The 27,631-nt window shown below is 40.3% G+C and overlaps 2 protein-coding genes across 2 annotated transcripts; both read left to right on the top strand.

Annotated features, from left to right (window-relative positions):
* The first annotated feature begins 205 nt into the window (after positions 1-205).
* LOC147308014 (uncharacterized) lies at positions 206-5,999 on the top strand. The gene is made up of 2 exons (XM_086270506.1): positions 206-564; positions 3,100-5,999. Exons 1-2 carry the CDS (start codon positions 294-296, stop codon positions 4,041-4,043), a joined length of 1,215 nt encoding a protein of 404 aa, XP_086126632.1. The 5' UTR covers positions 206-293; the 3' UTR covers positions 4,044-5,999.
* Positions 6,000-10,097: 4,098 nt separating this feature from the next.
* On the top strand, positions 10,098-26,948 carry LOC147308013 (uncharacterized). The gene is made up of 4 exons (XM_086270503.1): positions 10,098-10,534; positions 15,488-16,075; positions 21,924-22,679; positions 23,167-26,948. The coding sequence occupies exons 1-4, from the start codon at positions 10,297-10,299 to the stop codon at positions 23,970-23,972; spliced, it is 2,388 nt and encodes a 795-aa protein (XP_086126629.1). The 5' UTR covers positions 10,098-10,296; the 3' UTR covers positions 23,973-26,948.
* Positions 26,949-27,631: the final 683 nt, after the last annotated feature.

Below are 27,631 nucleotides of genomic sequence, written 5' to 3'. Positions count from 1 at the left end.
ATACTATATATATATACACATCCACATATACACACATCCACATATATATACACACATCCACATATATATACATATATATATAAGACACATTAGAGAACACTGCTCCGTTTATTATGAGAGATTTATAATCATCATTATGTTTATTAGAAGTTTTACAGCCGTCGGTTTTACATCATATCCGCCTTTTCATTTTCCCGGAAGGGAACCAAAATAACAGCAGGGGAGTTGGATCTCACCACATGCATCAGCTGGTAGTTCAGCTTATAGCTGAGGTTTAATCTTCGGGTCATAGGATGTCTTTTCCCTCGTCGTTTCCTGCGCAGGTCGCAGCCATCATGGACGTCTTGGCGAAGGCGGCGGTGGCAGAAATCACGAAGCTGGTGGAAGACGGGAGTCTGGTCCTGCGCCTGGAGCTGAGTCGGAGGGAAGATGAGAATCAGGAGCTCCGAGCAAGTTTGAAGCTGATAGAGGCTGAGCTCAAGAAAGCTCAAGAAGCTGCCGCAAGCACAGCTACAGAAGCCAAACATACGCAGACTACAGCCGAGGAACTGGTGCTCCGAACGGGTAAGAAACGGCAACATCTGGAACCGACTAAACGAACCTTACTCAAAAAAATCTCAAATTTTAACTTCCTTTGCTTATAAAAAGGTTTACTGCACATTAGAACATAAATGATCATCCCTGTCATGTTGTGATGGTTCAAGTTTAGGTTCGGCTGAAGTATGAATCATTAGTAAGTGAAATGTATTCATAAAGCACACTGAAACGTTGCTTTGATTAATGGAGGACCACAAGAGCCACACGCATCAAAACAAAGAATTCTGTGCTTAAATAATGAATTCTGCATTTGTAAATTCATTTTTGAAATAATTGTATTTATTCAAACATTATTAAATAATACATTACTTCAGTAGTTTATTTTAAATAAAAACACTATTTTAAAATCTAGTTTTCAAAATTAATTAGTAATCCATCAATAAATACTTATATGAATTTCACAAAAAAAGAATTAAACTCTCAATAAAAACCTCATTTCAAAAACTATTTTCGAATTCCAAATTAAAAAACTAATTTTCAAAATCTTTTTTTTAAACTCAATATGAAAAAATAGAAATAAGTAAATGGTTTCAAAAACCCACGATTTACTAATAACATTTAAAATGGTGATTCCACTCCTCATTTGAAAATCCATTTCAAATGGAAAGAGTAAAGGGAAGTTAAAGTCCAGACTTAAAAGCACAGATGGAGGATGCCCTGCTTATGTCAAGCAGTAACAGTCTAAGGAGAAAGCTACTGGACTTTTTTTTTTGCGCCTGTCCCGTTTGGTTCTTTTGAGATCAGAATTATTGTCTAAAGGCCAAGAAAGTTGTCCAAAGGATTTACTTTACCAAATGGACCATCCCGGCCCTGCCGTATTGGTCTATTTGATTCACTTTGTTTTTAGTGTTAATTTTATTTTATTTTCACTTGTTACACATGGGACAGACGTCACTGGGGAAATGAAAGGGGAGAAAGAGAGGTAGGGAAAGAAAAACAGTGGGGAAGAGAAACTGTGATAAAGGGCAAAAAACAAAAACCAACAAAACAAACAGACAAAAAATACATATATCAATGACCTGGATCACCTGTTGAGAAAGAAAAATAGAGAAAACAAGCAAAAAAAGAGAGCAATAGAATAAACAACATCACGATGATCTATGTGAATATAACAGTAAATACTAAATATTAAACATTATTGTGCAGCACGTAGGATCGACAGCACACAGTGTGCTTTGAGGTAGGAGCCAAAAAGGGTGTAGTTTGTGTGTGTGTGAACACCCGTGTGTACACCTGTGAGCATGAACGCACTTGTTTTAAAAGGTCCCTTTTAAAGGTCCCTGCTAGAGGGTGTGGGGGGCCATAGCCTCGTCCTCCAGGGCATGAAGCAGGTATGGAGGAGATTCAGGCTCCAGACATCCAGAGGCCCTCAGAGCACAAGAGACTAAGGAAGACCAACAGAGGGGCAGCCGTGCCACTCTCCCGGAAAGAGCTGAGGAGAGCCCCAGATGAGGGGTCACTCAGCAGCCGCGGAGCAGAAGCCGGGGGGGTTGCAGTGACGTGCCCGTGAGCTCCGCCGGCAGCCAGCTGTGCCAGAGTGACCGAGCCCCAAGCCCAGAGGCCGAGCGAGCCCCAGGCTCCAGGCCCCGACAAGCAGCCACCAGGAGTGAGCCAGTGCGTACCTGGACGCCCATCCCCGGACACAAAGAACCACCAATGCAGCAGCAGGGAGGCCCCACATTCCATTTCTTTTTGTTTCATTTAGACCTTTCACCCCTCATCCAAGGGGCTTCTTCACTTCCTCATGACATGAGCCAAGGTCATTACCTCCAGATGTTTTAGGTGAAACCACGTTGAGACCTTGCCTAACCCTATCATCTGACCCACTGAGGTCATCTGATGTGAGGTTAAGGCTCAAGAGTGCATTAGAATAGAATAGAATAGAATAGAATAGAATAAATCTTTATTATCCCACTGATGGGAAATTTCGATGTTACAGAGCTCTTACAGCAAGGGAAAATAAAATATAAAAGGAAGACACAGGGTGGTCCTATAAACATAAACAACCGAAATTTGTATGTACAGGTATAGGTTATAGGTGCCTGAATCCTTTACCAACAATTTATTTTAGTCTTTGTAGTTCATTTATAAAGATAGTTAAATATAAATTTCTGTACACTGTCTTTCTAACTGCTGGGATATTTTTTTTATTATGTCTTGGTCCAATTCGATGAATCAAAGAAATTCATTTTCTTTGACATTCATTTCATTTTCAGATTAAACTGACTGAATCTTTTTTAGCAATATATCAGTCAGATAAAACTCAAGAACTTATGAAGATAAAAACAGTTTATTGCAGTATATCAGGGACTTTCTAAACTTTGTAAAACCTGAGTTTATCAGGAAGCATCCTTTTGTGGCTGACATGTCTAACCGTTTCCGGTAAACAGCAGCACTAAAACACTTCTACTGGTGAAACTGGTTAGATGCTCTGTTGACTTGCATTTGTTGGTTGAGAATTGAAATCGAGTGTTAACACGGTTGTCATCCTTTTAAATGCAGACAAAAAGGAAGCTCAGGACATGGTTGCAGTGTCTCTTCAACCAAAAACTGCCCAAAATGTGACAGAAGAGAGCCAAAACATCTGGCCAGTGGTGAAGCACGAGCCAGAGGATGAACCTGCTAACATCGAAACAGAAGACAACACGGCGAGAACAGGTGTTTGCTTCAAGGCAGAGCAGGATGACTTGATGTGGCCTGCTTGTAGCATGTTTGAGAGTAACCCTGTGGCGTTGCAGCAGCACATGCAGATCCTCCCCTCTGACGCTGATCAGTATTCTGCTCAGAGCAACACAGAAAGTTCCTATAATTCTTTACTGTCTACCACAGAGGAAACTGCAGGCGCGCCAGTGAGAGCGGAGGTAGAGACGCACCCCGCGTGTATGGGAGGCATCGCTTTAGAGTCTGTTCATACTAAAGAGTTCAGATGTATTTCACCCCCTGCAGGCAGTCAGGGTGACTGCTTGCGAGCTGAGCCGTTACTCCCTCTGCCTCACGTGGAAACAGCCGCAGCAATCTCAGCAAGTTCAAATGCTGACGCTCCTAACCAGAGTAGAGATGTCTTTAAAGCCAAAAGGGTGATGAAGGTGTGCAGACCTAATCAGAAAGTCTACGTCTGCTCTTTGTGCAACAAGAGTTTCTCGTGCCTGTTTCAATTGGAGAAACACGTAGCCACCCACCAACCCTCCAAACGCTTCAGGTGCCTCGAGTGTGGGAAATCTTTCACCCAGAAGACCCGGCTGAGGACGCACCAAAGCGTGCACACCGGGGAGAGGCCGTTTAGTTGCAAAATCTGCGGTAAGATGTTTTCGAGGCAGGACAACTGCCTCAGACACGAGCGGTTCCACAGCGGGCTGGAGCCGTACAGCTGCAGGCAGTGCGGTAAAAGCTTCACGGCGCTTGGTAACCTCAAAATACATGAAGAGATCCACCTGCAAGGAAGATAGCGATCAGATACTGCAGCTCTCAGAGATGGACTGCGGTAGTTTGAACATTTGCATGAACCTTTTATTTTACAAGTGTGCTTTGACAGTTTTATTGGAGTGAATGAACAGAAACATAAAAAGCCCTCTGATTTGCATTACAGGGGGGCAGATGCATTAGAGTCATTACATTTATCGTTTGCTTTGTCTTGCTTTTCCATTGGACGCACACCTCTTTGTGAGATATTACACATAAAACTAATATAATTTGACATTTTGTCCCATTAATGTGACAAACTTCATCTCCTGGGAAATCTAAACATAAAAAACATCGTAACTGTTATTTTTGAAAAAGTTTCTATGTCTTTTTTTCCTAATGGCATGATCACAATTAACCTAAAAAAAGAAGCACTGCTCTGGAGATTATTTACTTTTAAGGGAATATTATTGTGTTTTTGAAAAAAAAACAAAAAACATATAGTAGTGGGTAATATGTATTGATGGGTAACAGATAATAGGTATTGATTTGTAAATAACTGGACATGAATAATTTGAGTTTATTATCTAATTTTTCTGACTAGGCAGCTCATTCTCTTTTTCACGACCATATGTGATGTAGATGTGAAATGTAAAAGTGAGGTCAGAGGTATAATTAGATATTTAGAATCCCCCACAGCAGTAACAATTCCTAAATGTTGCAAAAAACAAAGGCAGCAGACTTTTAATCAGTTTTAAAGATTAAAGACATTTTATGAAAGTTTGACCTTATTTGACCACAACCACCACAACCTACACAGACAGAATAAATTAAATAAAACAGAAACTAAAACATAACCACTAACTGATAAATAAAGGCATTCTGGTGTTGATGCAAGAGTTAACAGTTTAACTTCCATAAATGTCAACTATTGATTGATTCTCATGCCGCGAGTAGGAACTACTAGAGAGGTGGGGAAGATTTTCTTTTTCTGTGTTCTCATATAAATATTAGATGGCCTTTAAATGCAGTCTGAGTAGCAAACGATTCTCTCAGGCATTGAAACTGCAAGAGCGTGGTGACGTGTGAAGGGCTCAGAGGAATATATTTGGTCTTTGTTTTCAGTTTCCCCAAACATACCACCAGCAGACTGTGTAGTGTAGATGTTCCTGTCGTGTCAGGGGCTTCCTGGAGGGTGTCTGCACTCATTTCTCTGAGAACAGCTTCTGTGGTTAACTCCAACAACTTATATGAACCAGCACTCTTTAGATGGCACATTGAACTGAAAAGATTAGTAAGAAATGGTTTGTTTATTGATGTTAACCGTGATGCTGATTATGCTCCCACGTGGATGCGCACATGGACAGCTGTGGTCACTGGGGTGTGTCGTTTTATACTACTTTTAAGTCCACGTGCAGGGAGGACATTGCACTGTAGTTGCAGGGCACATGGATGCCTGATGATACCCTGCAGGTCCCTTTCAAATTCACAGATGTGGAAACATTTTTTTTTCCATAAGCCATTTGTGTGTTACTGTTTAGTAGACATTTCTGTGTTTGGGACATTTTTATGCAGTTTTAGATTCTTGTTCAAGAAAATGTTTCATTTGGAAGTTTTAGCTACCTTATTTCTTCTTAATTTTTAATTCTTCAATGACTGTACAAATACTCAAAGAAAACTGTGATTGGTGTGTTTGTAACTTTGTCATACTTCTGTACTCAGAAGTATTACAGTGCCTTGAAAATATACTGGTATCTGTTGTTGAAACATGTCTGAAGAAATTAAATGGTTGGTCCTTTTCTAATATTTGCCCTTGTGATGTAGTTATTAGCAGGACAAACTGTATGTGACTGAAGATTACTTGTCAGATCTTAATTACACACATTTAATTAAAAAGTAAAAACTTTTAAGTGCGCGAGAGATTTTGATTGTGTGTGTGTGTGTATTCATTGTCTTTTGTGGGGGTTTTTTCCCAACAGTTTAATAAAGTGCAGACAACACAACAATGAGTTAATTGCATTTTTTTGAATTGAAAGTACATTTTTCATTTAAAGCTTCAACTCTGGGTTTCAAATGGTTAGATACATCTGTATAACTGCTCAAATATCTAATCAGATGACAGTAGTTCAATCCATTTAGGCCTTTAGACATGGTCAGCAGGATCGGTTCAAATCAAGCATCAGCATGGGGAATAAATGTGATTTACGCGACTTTGAACGCAGCATGGTTGTTGGTGTTAGATAGGCTAATCTGAGTAGTTCAGAAACTGCTCATCTACTGATATTTTCGTCGATCTCACGGCCCATTGTTAGTCAGTGGTGCTAGATTCAGTCATGCAAATATACTATTTATAAGGTTGGGGAAACCTGCGGTCAGCAGAGAATGAAGACGTCACTTTGCCTTTCTGTCTCCAACCTGAGCTGTCTCTCTGATATATTCATTTCTAATCGTCTCCATTCTGGTTACTCGAAACAAAAATTTAAAAATCTTCAACTGAATATGTACACGTCCTGCACATATAAATTTTACTCTCAGGTGTTCCTAAAACTTAGCAGCTCTCCATTTTACCACTAGTTGACCTTTTAATGATGGAAGGCTTACCAGCCACATTTGAAACACTGTCCTCTGGATTAACACCATCATCAACACCAATATTTTAAATGCAAATGTTCGCAACCAGATAACCATTCACTCACTTCATAAATAAACTCATCATAATACATTGTTTTTGCTTTAAACCATGTTTCATGCTTTTCATTTTCATCATCTGGTAACACACAGATCAAAGTTTACATAGGTATAAATAGCTCTAACACTTTACTCCAGCCTGGCGTCCACACATGTGGACATCACATTTTGGGTTATTTAGACCAAAATACTAAATCTTGATCAACAAGTGCCTGATATACAGTTATGAGGACATTATACTGCAACTGTTCTATCGAAATTTCAAATTAATGTCCTCATATGTGGCTCTCATTTTTCTCAGAAACAAAAATTAGGTAAAAAAAACCAAAACCTGGTAATTCTTTCTTTTTACATTCATCGGGTTCCAATCGGCCCAAATATCAAAGAGAAATTAAAAATGCATGCCATGGAAGATTTCGGGTCTTAGGGGGTTAAAATGACCAGACCCCTCCGGCCTGTTTTCCAGGCCACTAAATTAAACCCAGTCAATTACCAATTGAACAGAATAAAAACCTACGAGGTCCACTAATAGTCCAAAAGTCCAAATCTTTAATAGAAAAGACAGGCAGAACTCAAACAAACAATAATCCAAACGAGGAGCATATATACACACTGGAAAGTAAATAATTATAAGTTATTAAATCAGACTAATTAAATACAGTAAAACTAATAAGGGAAGACGAACACACGGGAAATAAAAATAACAGTGTAAACATACCAAAACTCAAAATAAAACAGGAAAGCTACTACAAACCGAGTGTGACACAATTACATTCATATTGAAACATATGTGATAATTTTCTTTCTTTGTAGCATTTTTAAGATATGTGTTAGAACAGTCATTATGCTGTTTGGATTAGGAACCAATCATTTTTGCCAAATAGTTAACACAAACTTAGAACAACAATGAACAATTTTCAAGATTCTGATTTACAGAACAAACAAAAGTCACAAAAGGTTTCATTATTTAAGAGACAAGATCAAGTTTTTCACACAGGAATGAAATGACAGAATCCAGTGCAGCGGGGCCAAAGGTGTGTGTCAGCAAACTGAAGGTTGAGGAATCAGTCAGCTCATGTTTAAGGTTGTGTTGGATTTTGAGAAGAGTCTGTCTGTTATTAGAAAGTAAGATTAACAATGTTACACCAATAACCCAAATACGGGGAAATGACAAATAATACCAAAAAAGATACAACTTTCATATTGTTTTACTAACTTACTTTGTCATATCAGCACTTGAATGGTCGCTGCCTTTACAGACCATGTCTGTTGTGACATCGCAGGCCAATCTTCCGGCAAACCCGAGGGCTAGCTCCCCAGCCTCCTCTTCACTCAGAACACTAAACACTGTTACTTTAGTTTTGGCCTTCTTAGGCCTGTCAAGAATCATTGCGGGCAGTTTGGCTTTACGGCCCTAAAAAAGAAAAAGTGCAAACACCAAAAGAGCAGAGAGAGACACACACGCGCACAAAGTTAAATGCTTTTGTTTACATGGTGTAATTGTGTATATGTTGCAGCAAATGCACAATTTCCAGCCACATTGTCACTTCATTGATACGAGTAACCCGGATTTATTTCAGGTGACATCAAAATCACGAAATGTATACCTACCCCAATCAAACCTCTGAAAACATGAACTGACATGTTCTCTGCGTTGATTCTGCGCTTGATCTCGTCTTCTGTTATTGTGTAGGTTTTCTTTTTTGAGCTTGGTACAGATAAGCGACCATGCACTCTGTAAACTGTACTAGTTCCTTCTGAATCAGTTTGGAATTCTGTATCTGCATCGATCCTGTCAACATCATCAGCAGCAGCATTATCTGTACTCAGACTTGTGCCGTATACTTCTGCTTCTTTTTCGTTGTCTTCAGTCTGTGTACCTTCATCTCTTTCAGTCTGTGTACCTTCATCTCTGACTGTCAGTCTTCCTATCTCACTGTTACTTGTCGATTTGCTGCAGATGTTCTCTCCCTTAGGAACTTTTCCTTTGTCATTCGCTGCCTGTAAGGGTGTAAGAACATAACATGTGGATTTGTTACACTTCTTTTTCACAAGTTAATAACAATCAATAATTTTCATTCCATTATTTACAAGCTATCACACGATGTCCCAGGGACAACATCTACACGATGTCCCAGGGACAACATCTACACGATGTCCCAGGGACAACATTTACACGATGTCCCAGGGACAACATTTACACGATGTCCCAGGGACAACATCTACACGATGTCCCAGGGCAAATTCTACATGATGTCCCAGGGACAACATTTACACAATGTCCCAGGGACAACATTTACGCGATGTCCCAGGGACAACATCTACACGATGTCCCAGGGCAAATTCTACATGATGTCCCAGGGACAACATTTACACAATGTCCCAGGGACAACATTTACGCGATGTCCCTGGGACAACATTTACGCGATGTACCAGGACAAATTTGTAAATTTCTGGATTACTGTTAATCTCCATAGAATCAAGAACTCATGTCCAGTTTCACAGCTATGGACCAGTTAATTATGTTTCCAGGTGATAGTTTGATTCATAGATTCAGCACACAACCATAAGTCTAGGCCTTTTAGTCCAGATTCTCTTCACTTATGTTTGTAAAATGATCAGGGAAGCTACTGCAATTTTGCCTGACCCAACCCCCGGGCCACGAAACACCCAAAAAGTTGGGGAACGCTGGTCTAGAGAACACTGGTTAGCTAATGCGTCAAGTAGCCTATCGCTAGCAAACAAACAGCAAGCCAAGTGAGGAACATATGTATAATGCTTACCGTTTATTAAAGGAAAGTATCCTAAATTGACTTCAAATTCGGCGGACAGGCGAATTGACGGGTATTTCGAAGTCGCAAAGGAATTACGTCACAAGAAGGTGATTGGTCACTTGCAATGTTGAACCTGGAACAACATTAATTATGATGATGTGGGAACAATGCTGACACGAGGAAATCAGATCGTCCGTGTTGGTGCATAGAACTGGTGGGAATTTAAAATAATCCCTGACTCTGGTTACAACACTTTTAGATGAACATACTGTAATTAATCCAGATTCAAATGTTATGAAAGTGTATGATTTCTTTTGTCGTGTTGCACTTTATAGATGGTCCCTGCAACCTCCTCTCACAGCTGCTGTGTGTGTTGTATTGACGTGACTGGAAACATTGGAAACTTCTCATAAGTAAATGCTTGAAGAGTAAAGCGATATGGTCCCTTTAAGATAAAACCTGAAAATAGCATGTTTTCTCTAGATTCTCGTAAACTTCCTACTTTAGTCTTTTGAAGACTTTTTGTTTTTGGTTCAACAAAAAAAGGTCCAGCAGCCCCAGAAGTGCGGTGACAATATGCGTTGCGCTCTTCTTCGCGTTTTTACGGTATGTGTGTCATCACTTCCGTAAAACGAGAAAGTGTTTATCTCTTTGTACTCATTAAAAACCAACATCAGGCTAACCAAATGCCTGCAGGCTGGGAAGAGCCAGCGGCTCCCGCATCGGCCTGCTTCGCTTAGACGCAGCCGTTAACTCACCTCCCTGACGTGGGACCCACCGAGCCGCTTCTCTGGCTTTAAAGTTCAGCCCTCCTTCACTCCTTGGTCGGTTCACGATAATGTTGAGCAGCGTTGCTCTGCGCTCCCAGATCGCCTCCGTGATTGATGCCTTGTCCAAAGCAGCCGTGGCAGAAATCGCCAAAGTTGTGGAGGATGGCATGGTGGTGCTGCGGCTGGAAATGTGCCAGCGTGAAAACGAGATCAAGAAGCTGAAGAGCAACATCGAGCTCCTGCACGGCGAGCTGAGAGTAACCCAGCAGGCGGTGACCCTGAGACCCGACCACCACGGGAGAGATGGTGAGCTGGACCCGAGCTAAACCACACCTCAACACCCTGTAGCTGCCGTGCTAACCTGGCACCTCTTTGCTGAGGGGTGCCAACTTACTGGTACACTGATGCAAGGTTTGTCAGGGACGAAAATGCACAAATCTCAGTTTTCAAACTTTTATAAAGGGGTTGTGTAAAGGTAGAGAAATACTTTATTAAATTCTAGAGAAAAAATAATAATTTAAGAACAAATGTTTGTGTTGCCACGTTGTGAAAAATCCCCCAGCACAAGGCTTTGGCTTTTATTTGCTCTGCAATAATATGGGAAATCGTTCCAGTGGTCATTTTGGATCATTTATCTTTTGGCTGCAGGACATGAGGACCAAAATAGGTCTTTTTAATGAGCTGGCGTGTTTGCAGTTATATAGTGTAAAGAAAAGAATGTAAGCATTACAAAATTGTTTCTCTTCTTTGCGATAAGATATTAGCAGAAGTTACTTAGAAATAGATTTTTGTCCAGATGCCATGTGGACCTTTTCTGGGGACAGATATGAAACACACAAATCTATTTTCTCACTTTGTTGTAGATCTTTGAGTGATTCGTTTCATTTTGAAGAACATTTGGTACAAATATTTGGTTTGTTTCATGAGTCTCTCCCGCCTGCTCACATAGGTCAGAATAAACAGTATTACTTACACGGGCATGAGTTCAGTGCACCAGTTGTGCTTACTGTATTTATTGCTTAACTGCCATTAAAAACAAGAAAGAACATATTTTAGAAATCTGTCAAAAACAAGTTTAAAACAAAAAATGACTGAATTCACATTTGATTACTCACACTGGAGCTGGCACACTGGACTCCTTTGAGAAGTCGGAAATTAATCAAACAGTTAACCAGTAAAATTAATATTATTTTTTGTTTGTGAATGCAAGTAAATAAAAGTAATTTGTCATCTTACTTTAAAAAAGTAATAGTATTGTCTGTTTTTTTTTTTTTTTTTTTTTTTTTTTTTTTGTAAAATCAAATTGAAAAGTTATTGGATGTCAACAATAGTTATATTAAAAGTATCACTTCAATAAAAGAGCTTGTGGATATGGTGGGTTAACCATTACAGATTGATTTTGGTAATTACTGTTAATTTAGGGCAGCTGTGGCATAAATCTTATATTGGATGGTCGTCTAAAAATGTATTAAGCGCTGTAGCTTTCCAAAATGTACAAGAAGTCGAGATAGTGGTGCTTTTACATATTACTAATATTCACATATTTAGTGAGCTGTACAGCTCATGGATTTGTGGCATAGGAGATAAAGCAGGTTGTCCGCTAATTGCAGGGTGGGTGGTTGAATCCTTGGCTCCTCCAATGAATCCATCAGAGTGAGGGATGGTTTGAAAGCTCTCAGTCAATGGGCAATATTAAACAAATATGTAGGGCTGCTGTCTTGCATTTGCGCAGTATCTCTAAAATTAGAAACATCCAGTCTCAGAGTGATGCTGAAAAACTAGTTCATGCATTTATTACTTCTAGGCTGGGCTATTGTAATTCATTATTATCAGGCTGTCCTAAAAACTCAGTTAATCCAAAAGGCTGCAGTGAGAGTACTGACAGGGACTAGAAAAAGAGAGCGTGTTCCTCTCACACTGGCCTCTCTTTGTTGGCTTCCTGTTAAATCCAGAATCTAATTTTACAATAATTCTCCTCACGTACAACATCGGTTCAGTTCAATTTGATTTATATAGTGCAAAACACAACAACAGTCAAAGGTGCTTTATATTGTAAGATAAAGACACTAATCAAACAACCCGCTTTGAGCGAGCACTTGGCGACAGTGGAAAGGAAAAACTCCCTTTTAAAGAGGAAAAAACCTCCAGCAGAATGTCCTCAGGGAAGGTCGGCCATCTGCCAGGACCAGTGTTGGTCAAGTTACTTGAAAAAAGTAATCAGTAACTAATTACTGATTACTCCCCCCAAAAAGTAATCCCGTTACTTTACTGATTACTTATTTTCAAAAGTAATTAATTACTTAGTTACTTAGTTACTTAGTTACTTTTTAAAAACACGATTTACAACCTGAAGAGGTGATAAAGTGATAGATCTTTCAGCCCAATTCTACTTTTTCTACATAATCCATCATACAAAATGTAATCAAATGGAAAAGTCTCTTTTTTTAACTTGTTTTATCAGTTTTAATCTTTTAACTTTATGCATCAAGCAAAACATTTAATTATATGCAACATTCTCTGACTTGAATAAATTAGTTTAACATTTAAACCTATTTTCTACACATTCCAGCACATAAAATAAAATATTTTTTGTGTTTTCACTCACTCTTTCAAACAGATGCAAGTAAAACACAGCAGAAAATAAATAAAGTCAAAGACTCAGCGGTCCTTTTGCTCTATTTTCACCTGTAAAGCAGGAGCAGGGTAGGCGGAGGGTTACCCTGGTGTAGGTGTGCTGCGGTCAGTTGAAGAATCCGCGCGAGTGTCTCTGTGAGTTTCCCATCACGTCGTAGCTACTCGGTGCTTGCTCGGAAGTTTAGGGGTTTTTTTCGCTGTAAAAAGAAGTTTTCTTCCCACGCACGATGGACGCTAATGTTTTTGTCACTTTTTATGGAATCAAACTCAAAGTAAGGTCAGTACTTCCACACTTTAAACGCTGCACGCTCATACTCTCTCCCGCACTCGATATATTATCCATTGTTGATCTGCACACAGCTGCTGTCACCAACGTCGCACTTGCTTACGTCACTGTCATGAGACATTCTCGCAAAAAAAATCACGGTTTTAGTAACGCAGTAACGCAGCGTTCCTACGGGAAAGTAACGGTAATCTAATTACCGATTTTGCAATAGTAATCCCTTACTTTACTCGTTACTTGAAAAAAGTAATCAGATTACAGTAACGCGTTACAAGTAACGCGTTACTGCCCATCTCTGGCCAGGACCAGCAGGGGTTGTCTGAATAATCAGGCCCTGTCTTATCTTAAAGACCCCAATGGACCAATTGTCTCTCGGATTCCTGGCTTACTTGTGATTCCTAGGATGTTTAAAAGTAAAATTGGAAGCATCCTCTGTGGAACCAGCTCTTATTTTTAAGATTACATTTCAACTTTTCCTTTATGGTAAACCGTAGAGTTAGGGCTGGATCAGTTAACCCCGAATCCTCCCTTAGTTATACTACAATAGGCCAAAGTTGAGTATTTGTTCTTCATCCATCCATCCATCCTCATCCGCTTTATTCGAGGCCGGGTCGCGGGGGCAGCAGCCTAAGCAAAGAGGCCCAGACCTCCCTCTCCCCAGCCACCTCCTCCAGCTTATCCGGGGGAACACCAAGACGTTCCCAGGCCAGCCGAGAGATATAATCTCTCCAGCGTGTCCTGGGTCTGCCCCGGGGCCTCCTCCCGGTGGGACATGCCTGGAACACCTCACCCAGGAGGCGCCCAGGGGGCATCCTTGTCAGATGCCCGAACCACCTTAGCTGGCTCCTTTCGATGTGGAGCAGCAGCGGCTCTACTCTGAGCCCCTCCCAGATGGCCGAACTTCTCACCCTATCTCTAAGGGAGAGGCCAGCCACCCTTCGGAGGAAGCTCATTTCTGCCGCTTGTATCCGCGATCTCGTTCTTTCGGTTACTACCCACAGCTCGTGGCCATAGGTGAGGGTAGGGACGTAGATCGACCGGTAAATTGAGAGCTTCGCTTTTACACTCAGCTCCCTCTTCACCACGATGGACCGGTGCAGCATCTGCATTACTGCAGCTGCAGCCCCAATCCGTCTGTCGATCTCCGGCTCCCTTCTCCCATCACTCGCGAACAAGACCCCGAAATACTTTAACTCCTCCACTTGGGGCAGGAACTCATCCCCGACCCGGAGTGGGCACTCCACCCTTTTCCGGCTGAGAACCATGGCCTCAGATATGGAGGTGCTGATCCTCATTCCCGCTGCTTCACACTCGGCTGCGAACCGTTCCAGTGCGAGCTGGAGGCCCTCACCCGATGAAGCCAACAGAAGTATTTGTTCTTCACTCACCTATTTTCACTCACTATGTGTGGTTATGGGAGACTGCCCCGCCCCACCGAGCCTGTTTCTACCAGAAATTCTTCCTTACAGGGGATCATTTCATTGTTTGGGTTTTCTGTCAATTGCTGTAGATTCTTTACCTTACAATATCAAGCGCCTTGAGGCGACTGTTGTTGTGATTTGGTACATAAATAGAATTAAATGAGGTTTGTAGTAAAAAGCATGTTTAATGCTCGTTTAGAGTATGAAAGCACTATGTAAGTACCTGCCAAATTTAGGTAGTGAAACACGATCATTAGAGGATTGATTAGATTCTTGAACAAAATCCGAAAGGGCATATTTACATTTACTCCAAGATCTCATTAGTTACACGTCATTCACAAGAATAACTTCTGGTTTGTTGAGGCGGATCACATAACACTTTTAGCTCTGCTATTTATGAGGTCCAAAATAAATCTGTGCACCTTGTGAAAAGTTTTAAACTCACGCATGGTGCATAGTGTTTGGAGATATTGCCATGTAACAGTTTTGCAAGTTTTACCAAGGACCTGATGTCAAAACTTGAATAATGTGAAACTAAAGTGGTGCGTGCAGAGTCCATACTCTGCCACGACCAATGTTCTGTTTTTCAAACTTTTAGAACGTAATAACAGACCAAAGTTTAACAAGTTCTTCCTTTGCCACTGCTTCACCTCTCCATTAAACTTCATGAAATGCAGATCAAAAGTTGTGTAAACACAAAATCAGATGAACAAATGGCATTCAACTAATGTCTATCTTGACTCTCATCTTGGGGAAGAATTAAAGTTACAACTCTTTAATGTATGTTATTGGTTTGTTTCTGTCATTTTACATATCTCACCATCATCCTGGGGAAATTACTTCCTCCGGCTTCTAATTGTTTTGGAATTAAGTTAGTGATGGTTTAATTCAGTTATAACATGCATGTTTATCTTTCTGCAGAAAGCCAGGGTGGTGCTGGTGATGTGAAGAACTCTCTTGAAAATGTGCATGCTGATGATGGACCCGCCACTCTGTCTGTACCTGAAGTGAAGGTCAAATGTGAACCTGTGGAGGAGGAAAATCAACAGGCCAGCAGACAGTCCGACAAACCAGGAGAAGAGCTGCCTCTGTATGAAAGTGGACAGTGGAGATCGACGACACAAAATGAGACTGGACATAACAGCTCTCATTATTTACGTTTAGGACAGAACTCCCTGTCGTGTCTTCCCGAATCGTCTTTGGACAGTGGGCTGGCCGTGTCCTGCAGCAGCTCTGGTGGATTTCAGCAGAACCACTTTGGTCGTGGGTTACTGGGTTATAGTCTGTACCGCAATGCGTACAACACGGCACGGAGGAGGACGGTAAAGAGGCTGATGTTTAAGAAAGGCTTTATCTGTCCGTACTGCGGCAAATGTTTCGAGCGCGCGGGGCATCTCGAGCGGCATAAAAGGATTCACACTGGTGAGAAGCCATACCGCTGCGAGATATGTGGGAGGCGGTTCAATCAGAAATGCAGCCTCAAGGAGCACACAAAGATTCACAGAAGATGTAAGTAAAATGCTTCCTACTATGAGGTTTTTGGTTTGTTGCTTTAAGTTGGATTGTAACCAGCTCTCATCAGTGAAACACTTGGTCAGTTAAAGCTTGTGGAAATGAAGGCAGTGTTCATCTTCAATGCTTTCAAGCACTCAACAACTGAACAAGCAAACTATTCTGAGGGTGCAAGTATAGACACATGACTCCTTTCTTTTTTTGCTGATATATGCCTATGCTCCTATGAGCAAGCTATTGCAGTATTAAAAAAAGGGAGGGTTCAGCAGCCCCAACTATATGCTTCATCAAAGAGGAAATATTTAAGAAGAGAAGAAGAGGGGCCTGAAAGCTGAAGGATCTGCCTCCTATTCTACTTTTTAATCCCTAAGTACCAGAAACGTGCTCTGTTGGGGTGATATCGTATTATAAGGTCTTTAAGATTATATTGGGCCTGATTCTTCAAGACCTTGCATGTGAGAAGAGTATGTATAATGTTAAATGGTGATTATGAGACAGAGTTTTTCAGCTATTTTACAGAGTAACATGAAAGTATTGTAAGTAGGATAACAAATAACTTTTTCCTGAGAGTAATGAGGTAATGTTTTAGGAAAGCCTGTAAATGAATTACTATAGTTGAGCATAGAAGTTTTTCAGCATCACTTTGAGACAGGGTGTTTCTAATTTTAGAGATATTTCTTGAATGCAGGAACACAGTCCAATCATGATAGGTGTCGTAGATAAATAAATACTAAAAATTGATCGTTTTAGCCTATTGCTAGGTGGTTCCTAAGCAACAGGACATGCCCGAATAAGTCTTTGTGGATCTAAATGAGATGTTATTGTGAACTTAAAACTTTTAAAAGGTGTTATAGGTGCATAGATGAGAATAATTGATCATTTATACCTACCTAACTATTGTTTGGTGGTTGCTAGGCAACATGATGGCATGATATACTTGATAGAGAGATAAACTTTGTTCATGCTGAAAGCACTTTGCTTGTTGCACTTTGCTGTGAAGCTGACAGCTGCTCACCTGCTGACATTCCAGGTTCTGGTTGCCTTGGTAACTCTCTAAGATTGTATGCCAGTCAACAGTTTCCTGTACTCTCATTGGTCCTGTACTCTCATTGGTCCCGTACTCTCATGTTGGAGTCCTGCCCCACTCATAGTCACTTGAAGTCACCAAATGTCATTCATGTTTTCTCCTCACTTTTATCTTCCATGTTGCTTCCATCTTTAGATGTACCTGTCCTCCACGTTTGGTTGCTCAACTCACGATTGTTTAAGCATAGTTGGAGACAAAGAAACAAACAGATTTTGTATAAGAACAATATGTCGACCAATTAGCTTTTCAGAAGCGACCAAAATGGTTAGTGCAGAAAGCTCGTTTAGATGATTTGAGACACAAAGACAAACACAAAAGCTTCTTATTATAGTTTTTCAGGAGCATCAACCACAGTCACAAACTCTGTCCTAGGCAACGGCTCTGTCAGATTAAGCCATTGTTCTGAAGAACTACAAACTGATTGACAGCTCTCCCTACTGGTGGCAGGTTTGGCAAAACAAAAAAGAAATAAATATGACCCTTACATTTAGCGCCATATTTATCATAAAGGTTTGAGCTATTTTCACACAGGAACTTCATACAACGCTAAAAGGGAACCTGTCACAAAATGGTTCGAAGCTGCCTGTTCTCACTTCTAACGCAACAGGAAATCTGCTTCAGAAGGTTTCTTACTAGCAGAAGTACTGTTGATTTTTAGGTGATAATGCCATTCAGGTATGGGACCAAAACTAACTCGAGTGTGACTTCACGTTGACAGATGAAAGACCGTTTGTCTACATCCTCGCATGCAGCTCGTTTTGTACAAAGACTAAAAAGGTTCAGGGTGAAAGCAGCCCTGGACCCAGTTAACTCATTCACTGCCAGCCATTGGCAGTGAATGAGTTAAACCCATTGACTCATTCACTGCCATTGACGGCTATAGACGTCAATGGCAGTGAATGAGTTAAGCTGCTCCTCTGCTTTTCTAACAGTCTGAACATGAGCAGAGAAAAAGTTGTGAAAACATCTGTCGTACATGCTCAAATATTTCAGTAACTGCACAATCATTGTCACTCTCAGAAGGGCCAAAAGACTTTGTGTTACACTTGGCAGTTTTGAGGTCTCCAGTAGTTTGGAGGTACATGTAAATCAGGGTGTTGCTGCATAATGGTGTGTGCACTCAGGCAGTATCCTCCTCTGTTATCGTACTGAAGGAGGTCAGGACCGGTGGCTGTTTGGTTGGTGGGGAATTACTACATTGCTCAACGATTCTTCAGCAGGGCAGGATTAGGGAGGTTCACGGATTTGTGGAGGATCAAACTTGGATGCCTGGGGTCATTGGCTCTCTGCCAGCGTACAGTATTATAGATTTTACTTATAAGAATGAATGAAAGATTAAAGACACATTTAAAATTATATGTAATTTATATGAAACATATAGAAGCAGTAATTTTATCTTTTAATTTGAAGGTTCATGTCACTCACATGACACGTTAGTAGCTAGTTGTACGCTGTGGTGTGTTATTTTTATCTTCTGTCTCTGAGTCTTGGTTCACAGTTTGAAGTCAGTAAGCACAGGAAAAATTATGTGGGTTAGGTGTGACGACAGTGAGTGAGTGGAGGGGAAGGTGACTTAAAAGGGTCTCAGTGAACAGCAGAGTCCCCCTTCCTGCCTTGTAGAGCCAATTTTTAGCTTTGTGCTACCCAGAGCAAGACCACCGGGCTCTGTACAAGATCCACCGGATATTAGTTACCGAGGTTGAAACCCAGTTCATGCATGTAACGTGACACTATTGAGATGTTCAGTGCCCTTCGAACCTTTAGGCAATTAACCAATTTTCAGCTTATTTTCTGCTGATCTTAGCAGAGCATAGCAAGCAACACAGAGGACAAAAATGACCCTCTGTGTTTGCAGACAGATGAAACAATAAATCATTTCAGGGGTTCCCTCAAAGTATTTAGCATAGTTGGTAAGCCACCATAACTTTGTGTTCGAGTGTGGCGTCAAATCCAAACCGTTTCCAGATGTCTTCATAGACGACATCATGATTATTGTCAAGCAGGGGTCGCAAGTTTCCTTCCCTGCGGGTGTTTAAAGGAAAGAATTTCTAAAGCTTAAACTACTTGTGTTTTAAACAGCTTAAAGCTTTAACTGCTGATGGTAAAGAAGCAGGAGCATTATTTTCCATACCAACTGATCACTTTTGGTCTCAATTGTTGTTATTATTAACAATAAAAAATGAGTTTTTTGACATTTAACTTAGGGGTGAGCAGAATATTCCTTTCATCCAATAAATAAACAAATTCAAAATGATTAATTTTAATTGCAGTTTCTACACTCAGTTTCCCTGTGGCTGCCAGTGGGGCTCGCTCTGCAGTTTTATACCATTTCTGTAGTGTGAGGTTGAAACCTGCTAACCCCGTGAATATACCAAACATGGCTGCATGTTCTGGCTCTGAAGCCTCTGGAGCTAATTGCACCCACTCAAAATGATGATTACAGTTCCACCAGATGTGCTGCTGTGTGATTCAGAAGCATTGTAGGAGTGACTTGAGGTCTCAGTGCTGCTTAAAATGGAGCCGGGTCTATTTTTGATGAAGACGCCTCAAGTTGCACAGAGCAGATTAGGGAGGCGAGAATCTGGTCAGTTTTCAATATCAACGAACCCCCACCCACAAGACTAAACACTTCATTTCTGGTGTGAACTGACACCCTGAGAAGCGCTGAACAAAAAACTGGAGGTCACAAAACTCCACAGACATACACCTGACTCAAGTTTGAGAACATGTACCAGTTTAATCTTTGGTTTTGTTTGGTTTTTTTTTTTTTTTTTTTTTTTTTTTTTGCCTCAATAATGACTAAAATGACTTTTGAATAATGAAATTTGCTTATTTTTGATGAACTTATCCATTAATTAAATAACTGGAACACTACAATAGACTTCATAGCAGACCTTAGTCAAACCACCAGAACTGAAGAAGCTTCTCGGATGAGAGGTGAAACGTCTTCAAGCAACTTAAAGAAGTCCAGACGCTTTTCTTTCCAAGCTCCTTAGACCACCATTTTCATCCACACCTCTGAAATTGCAGCGATAGTGAGCTGAGTGTTTTCAGGCGTCATTTTCCCAGCAATGTTTTCTCCAGTTCCTCCTGGAGGTCCTGAGGTGTCCACAGGCCAAATTCTGGCCAAAAACATCTGTGTCATTTATATTCAGTCTGGACAGGAAACCTATATTTAATATAAATTTTTCCACATTCTTGGAGGGTCTTTAAGTGTGCTTTAAATGAAATCTAGTCTTTAATTCAGATGAGGCTGGCACCATTAAAAAAATATTTCCTCCACTTAGTGTTTCCAATTAACCTATCCCCACTAACTGCATGTCTTTGGACTGTGGGAGGAAGCCGGAGAACCCACGCAAACACAGGGAGAATATGCAAACTCCACATAGAAAGACCCTGGCCTGATGGTGGAATTGAACTCAGGACCTTCTTGCTGTGAGGCAACAGTGCTAACCACGGTGTCACCCGATTTAAATCATATTTTAAAACAAATTAGTTATAGTTAAAAGCAATTTGGCATAAAGCCCACCACTGAAAATGCTGAAACAATGCACTCAAAAAAATATCTATCTTTGGATGAACACAATTTAATCATGGCACCTTTTTCCACGTGATTTAACCAAGTACAGTAACCCATTTTAGACCATGTCAAACCAACACATTTGGCATCTGGTGGTTTTATGTAATCAGATTACGTTGGATCACCGTAGCATACTTGCATTGACTTGAAGTGATTGATTTCAGTATGTAGAGTGAAATTTGTTTTAATTCATTCTACACAAGTTAAAAACTTTAGGAAAACACAATGAAATCTTGTTGTTGGAACAACTACTTTGTTAATCAAGGCAATTACTGCTAGTCGTGCTTAATGAACCAATATAGGGGTTGATGATTTCATAGAGACAAACAACCATTTGCACTTACATTCATGGGTAATTTAGTATCGCCAATTTCCTAGCAAAACTAGGAAAGCTATGATTACAAAGCTTGATGCAGAATTTTCTGCACTGTTTTGTCCCTGACAGGTTAAACCACAATAAATAGCGATAGCATACACGTGGTGTGGGTGTAGTTGTCTGCCTCTTAAAACTCCAGCGATTTCCCTGCAGTTTGACATCTAATGTGATCTTGTGAATGTCGTGAGTCCAGGCAACGAACCACTCTTACTAGATTGTATCATGTCATCTTAACAAGTACAAATTAAGTTGCTGAATTTCATGCAGATGCTACATGATTTAATTACGTTCACCATAGAAACATGAAATTATTTAGTTCAAATTACAAGCTTGAATCTTGCACATGTAACAACCACCCAATTTCATTTGTTTGAGTGTGGGGAAGGTACTGACTGGAACTTGGAGCAGTGGCACTGATGATTTGACAGAAGGGTCGTAGTTGGTTTGTGGAGGTCTTGGGGAGATGGTGGACTGACTGACTTGTAAATTGTAAATGGTCTGGCACTTTAATATAGTGCTTCTCTAGTCTATTTAAGAACTCAGTGTGGTTTCTTGTTACAAGCCTCATTCACCTATTTGCATATATTCATGCAAGAGCCTTTTTTTTTTTTTTTTTTTTTTTTGTCTAAGCACCTTTTTACCCAACATTGAATCAACGGGGTCAAATATCTATAGATACTTTGACAACTGGATTGGAGGAGTAGTGATTGAATATAAGATTATCCATTCTGAAACCAGAATAAACTCGTCAATGTTTAAAAGGTGAATTACCTTATTTTTCCTCCTCTCTCTGCTTAAACAGGTATTCAGTCAGGACCTGTTGAGATCCAAGTGACTGAGCAGAAACTGATTCCTGAGGTGAATCCACCTATTGATGCGCATCGCCCTGAAGAAGCGATCGTTGAAGATGCTCTACCTAAGAGTGAGGACATTCTGCCAACACCTGTACAGGTTAAATCTGAGCCTGCAGAGAAGACTATCACACCGCCACCGCTCTTTCACGGGGGAAACGAGCAGACAAGAGAAGGAGTTGAAACCCTCGGCGACACCTTCGCAGCGTTTGAGAGAGACAGCCAGCAGTGGATGCCCAGACTACAAAACAACCCTGAGATGGGCAGTACAGAATTTCTTAGCAGCTCGGAGCAAAACATGCCATCGTTCCCCGGGATGGCTCAGTTACTCTCTCCACCAGCTGAAGCTTCTTGTAGCACCTTCTCTTTCCCAGGAAAACCGTACGGTGAACTCAAAAACACCATGATCTCCCAAACGCCCTTTGGATCCTCAGACCCTCTTATGATCTCACAAGAAGGAGGCTTACACGGTATGACAGAGACCTTGATGAATCATGTGCATCAGAGGAGAAGCAGATCTTTTCAGGTAATCAAACCAAAGAAGTGCTTCATCTGCTCGTACTGCGGCAAGATCTTCGAGCGAGCCGGACACCTTGAAAGGCATTTGCGAATTCATACCGGCGAGAAGCCATACGGCTGCCACATCTGTGGGAGGTGCTTCAATCAGAAGAGTAGCCTCAAAGGCCACATGAAGACACACAGAAATGGTAAGGAAGGGGCAAAAGTATCGAACTTCTCTATAACATTATAGATGATTGGAAAAAAGCAGGTACACATTTTGGTAGCTGGAATAGTGCATTTTTGTTAAAGCTTAAAAACTCGTACTTTTTTCCTAATGAGACACACAGGTTTCACAACATGGTAAGAAATTTATTTCTGAAGAAATTCATTAGGAAAAACAGCAAATTAACAGTATAATTCATTTAGTTTTGGTCATGATAAATATTATAAGTTTATCAATGCTGAAACCAGGAGTCAACTGTGATACAGCTTCCTGTGGAGCGGTTCGTGGCAGCCCGGCGAAAGCCGTGAATAGTTTTTTTTGGTTTGCTGATCATATTTCTATATCCCCATTAAATGTGTATTTTCCACTTTATGGGATCCATATGTGAAAACAACCAGCACTATTGTGTATAAAATTTGTTGGCTAACACTATCTGCTAATTAACGTCTGTTCTTGTTTTTTCTGGAAAGGAGAAAACCCAGATGTGCTGGAGCCCCAGCACATGATGTTTACACTTCCTGATAACCAACTGTTGCAGAACTTGGCAGAATCTAAGAATGGACTACCACCTTTTGAGGAACCCTTACCAGGCCCCACATACGGTGAGACGGCCAGGGAGGAAACTGTTATGGTAAAGCTGGAGCCTAATGGAGAGAATTTTCAGGCTGTAGGTCAGGTAGGGACTGATAATGGCACGGCAGCACCAGATCAAAGTCAGCTGTGGACGTCTGGGCTTGAGAAGAGCAGCGATGCCCCTGAACAAACTGTCTGTGTACTTCTACAAGATGTCAAGTATCACCTCAGTCCTGCTGCCGGAGCCGCGAGTGAGCAGCAGGGATATACGTCGCCGATCAAGGATCTGCCTTTTCTAGACAAAGAAAATGAAGAAATGATGCTCAGTGACCAGTATTCTGTCTTAGGCATGCAACCCAGCAGCTCTGATATAACTCTCACACCTGAGCCACACAATCAGCATATCATACACAAGGTGGCTGTGAGTGATTACAACACAGCGAATGACCGGACTCCTGAAGTGAGTGTTTTTGGATTTAACATGAACTCGTCAACTGACCGTGAGGGAAACTGCGGCGAGGAGTCTGCCACGCAAAACTGCTTCATATGCTCGAACTGTGGCCAAAGCTTTGATAGCTTCGATATATTTCAGAGACACCAGTGTGAGAAAATCACAGAGCAGCCTTTCAGCTGTGAGATCTGTGGAAAGAGTTTTAACCAGATGAGCATCCTGAAACTGCATCTTAAACTGCATGTGGACTGAAATATACAAAAATATGTAAGCATAGCACACAAGTACAGTTATTCATATTATTTATATAAACACTTGTAGTAAAACTCTCAAAGGCTGAATCTGAAGAACAAAATCTTGAGGTAGGTTTTTTTTTTTTTTTTTCAAGCACAAAAATGACTGATCCATCTGACTTCTGTGATATTTTTAAGTGCTCACAGAAATGTTTTCCTGGTGCTTCGAACCACTTCATCTGTTTTTGAATTGATTGAGGAGTGTAATTGCTCTGCAACACAACTGCTCTTTACTTGCTCTGTATTGTTCTGTGCTGGGCTCTTGAGTGCCTTTCACAATAGTGTAATTAATATGAGGAGAGAAACAAAGTTGAGAGTATGGAAGTGTGATGCATTCACTTGACAAGAACAAAAATACACCTGTTTTTTTTTTCTGAATTACAATAATTATCTTGGAAATCCAAAGAAAAACTTGAGATCTTAAAATCATAAAAGAGGAGAGAGTCTTTGAGTCATATAGTTGATAACAGTACAAACTGTTTGCTGTATATTCAAGTGTTTTTCTGGGATCTCTTAAACATCAACATACAAAAATAGCAGTATCTCCCAAAGTTTTAAATGTGAGCAAAAGTAAATCCATCCATCCATCTTCTTCTGCTTATCAGCTGCCGGATCATGGGGGCGGCAGCCTAAGCAGAGAAGCCCAGACCTCCCTCTCCCCAGCTATCTCCTCCAGCTTGTCTGGGGGAACACCAAGGCGTTCCCAGGCCAGCCGAGAGATATAATCTCTCCAGCGTATCCTGGGTCTGCCCCGGGGCCTCCTCCCGGTGGGACATGCCCTGAACACCTCACCCAGGAGGCATCCTTGTCAGATGCCCGAATCACCTCAACTGGCTCCTTTCCATGTGGAGGAGCAGCGGCTCTACTCTGAGCCCCTCCCAGATGGCTGAAATTCTCACCCGAGAGGACAGCCACCCTTCATAGGAAGCTCATTTCTAACTGTGTAACACTAAGTGGGGAGTCAGGAATTATCATTACTACTCAAGAAATCAAGCTTTCGTGTTCTTTTGAGATCTTACGTGAAATATGTTTCTTTGGTTGGCACAAACAACTCATTTTTAGCATTTATGCACCTGCAACACTTATTTTCATAAAGGTGAATTATATAAGCCTAGAAAACCACCTTTTAATGGGCTAAAATTACCGATTTTAGCATCTAAACAAAATCCGGTGCCTGAGTTAACCAGCAGCACAGACAGAACAAACAGTGCTGCATGTGCATGGACTGGTCTCACTGATTCAGAAAAACAGGAGCGTTTTTGCACAAATGAATCCATTATGTCTCTGTAGGTGAGAAACATTAGAAGCTGTCAGATGTTCTTGTCTGTAAACGGAGCATTTACTCAGACTTGTCATTCGTTTATGTGTTACTAACTTTTTTTTTTTTAAAGTAACAGGCCAAAAACAAATGTTTGATATTTGCAAGCTACTAACTAAAAGCTTTTTCTGTTATTTAAGTGCAGAACTTCAATTTTTAAAAAAAATCTAAACTACTCAAAGACATTTATTTTGTGTCAAAAGTACTTTATTTTATTATAGTAGCCAATACAGTCCTGTAATCAACCATTACCTCAACCCATATGACATATTAATAGAATTTTAAAGGGCACTGCTTCTTATGTGTCCTTTTACATTTGAATTACATTTTTAAAAGATAGAGAAAATAGTTACAAACATAGATTTCATTTCTCATTATCACATATCAATTCGAAAATATTTGATTGTTTTTATTGGTACAAGTGTATGCATTATTGAAATTACATTGAAATTTAGCGTTCTGCTTTTTTATTTGCTGTTCCATACTATAGCATATATAACGAAGCAAGTATACTGGACCAGTTTTTCTAAACTTTGGTTGAGACATCATGCCAATGCTGTTAAAGTAAAATAATTTAATTTTGCATCAGTAAAATAGATTTTAAGATATGGGCTGGTGTGTAGTTCACCCACACAGAGTTTAACTGTTGTAGAAGTTACTGTAAGGTAAGTTTTAAATTTAGTCGAAGACATTCAAATAGTTGCTTTGCAGCATTTTATTTCTGTCCTCTTATGGGCTGCGCACTGAACCTCAAATCACAGTATCTTCTAAAGTTACATGAAATTTGCGCTTGCACTGTAGTGCCACATTCTGCAAGTTTGGTCTTAAACAAGACAAATTACAGCTGGATAGTCTTTAACTTTCCAGTCGAGCCAAGATTTCAATTATGTGACATTTTCCACTAACCCAAAAAAATTTCCTTGAAGAAATTAAAGGATGAGTGTTAATGATGAAGAATCAAAGAGAAGGTTGTGCATTAAATACCTCATTTACATCTATGGTGACTATCAAGAATTTCAAATGGTCAAAGACTTTGAAGTTTCTCTTTGTTTGTTTGACTACCTATACCTACCCACGATGATATTTATTGTGTGAAATGTATTTTTATTTATGACCTGGGTCAAAGACATAATCCAGAAACTAGTTACTAAAGCAGTGTTGAGTATTTTATATAGACAACAGTGTCCTGAATTGTCAGATGGACTTAAAGAGGCCATTAAAATAGCACCGACCAAGCCAACAGAGAGACTGTCTGAGGCAGGTGTCACAAAACTATTTCTTGTATCATATGATGGTTTTTTTTTTTTTTTTTTTTTTCCATGGAAATGAAATTCCTAACCTGCCACTGCAGTGTCGATGCCTCTCAAAAGTGCATCACAAAGTAAACCTCTTATAATTTCCCCCCTTCCTTATATGAAGTGTTTTCTGTTTACTTTAGTACAGAGGTTTATTACACAAGGCTGCTGATCAACAATTGCTGAAACCCAAGGCCGTTGTGGAAAGATTTAAATTCACTTTGTACATGAAGTTGGATTACATATTCAAGGATACGTAATATGTGAATAACAAAATATAATTTTCTTTATTTGTATTTTCTAATAAATGGAAAATTCTGTGTTTGAGTTGTGGATTCTTTTCGTATTGATCAGTCTAAGTAATTGCTAAATGTTAAATCTTTCAAATGCTGATTTCTTCCTTCTCTCCATTCTGTTACATCTCCTACCTTCCTCCTAGTCTTCCAGTTTTTCCATATTCTTGGAAAAAATGTAAAACTGGGACCCTGTAGGGATCCTTGAAGGAGCCTAACTTACACAATGTATAAGTTCTAAAATCACAGATGGGACCTTTGACATTACGTTTTTTTTCTTTTCTTTTTTTTTCAATTACTAAGATGCTAACTCACTAGTTTATAATTTTTAGGATCCCTGGATACGTCTGTTACAGTAACTGCATATTCTAAAGTGGGCCAGTGTGTGACTTGGGAAGATGAATGGCTGATGAGCAAAGCCTGTGAGTTAGTTGAGGCAGACATCACATCGCACCAAGTCTATTTAAGTGTAAAGAATCTTTCTCTCTGACATCTCATGCCAGCATCCACCCTTAGTTCTGGAGGACATTTGACTCATCACTATGCAGTTTCTATGTGTAGCATGTTTGTGGGGAGTAATAAGCTTAGTAATAAGTAATAAGAGAGTAATTAAATTCAGTTGTGTATTTGAGATTAAAATGAGAAGATTTAAAACATGGGCGATGTTACCGTGACTACCATGATCTGTTTGTAAAACCCTGATCTTGAACCC

Source organism: Aulonocara sp. 'chitande type north' Nkhata Bay, linkage group LG18 (genome assembly GCF_057382095.1).
Source record: "Aulonocara sp. 'chitande type north' Nkhata Bay isolate Kocher_YH1m ecotype deep benthic linkage group LG18, A_spYH_male_GT1.1, whole genome shotgun sequence".
In the NCBI taxonomy this organism is placed as follows: Eukaryota; Metazoa; Chordata; class Actinopteri; order Cichliformes; family Cichlidae; genus Aulonocara; species Aulonocara sp. 'chitande type north' Nkhata Bay.
The sequence above is the reverse complement of the archived record's forward strand: the minus strand, read 5'-3'. Positions and strand labels throughout refer to the sequence as shown.

Excerpts from the sequence above, each read along its gene's own strand:
- LOC147308014 (XM_086270506.1), top strand. The coding sequence starts at position 294 with ATGTCTTTTCCCTCGTCGTTTCCTGCGCAGGTCGCAGCCATCATGGAC. Across the intron at positions 565-3,099 it reads GGAACTGGTGCTCCGAACGG|ACAAAAAGGAAGCTCAGGAC; the intron begins GTAAGAAACGGC and ends TTTTAAATGCAG.
- LOC147308013 (XM_086270503.1), top strand. The coding sequence starts at position 10,297 with ATGTTGAGCAGCGTTGCTCTGCGCTCCCAGATCGCCTCCGTGATTGAT. Across the intron at positions 16,076-21,923 it reads CACAAAGATTCACAGAAGAT|GTATTCAGTCAGGACCTGTT; the intron begins GTAAGTAAAATG and ends CTGCTTAAACAG. Across the intron at positions 22,680-23,166 it reads CATGAAGACACACAGAAATG|GAGAAAACCCAGATGTGCTG; the intron begins GTAAGGAAGGGG and ends TTTTCTGGAAAG.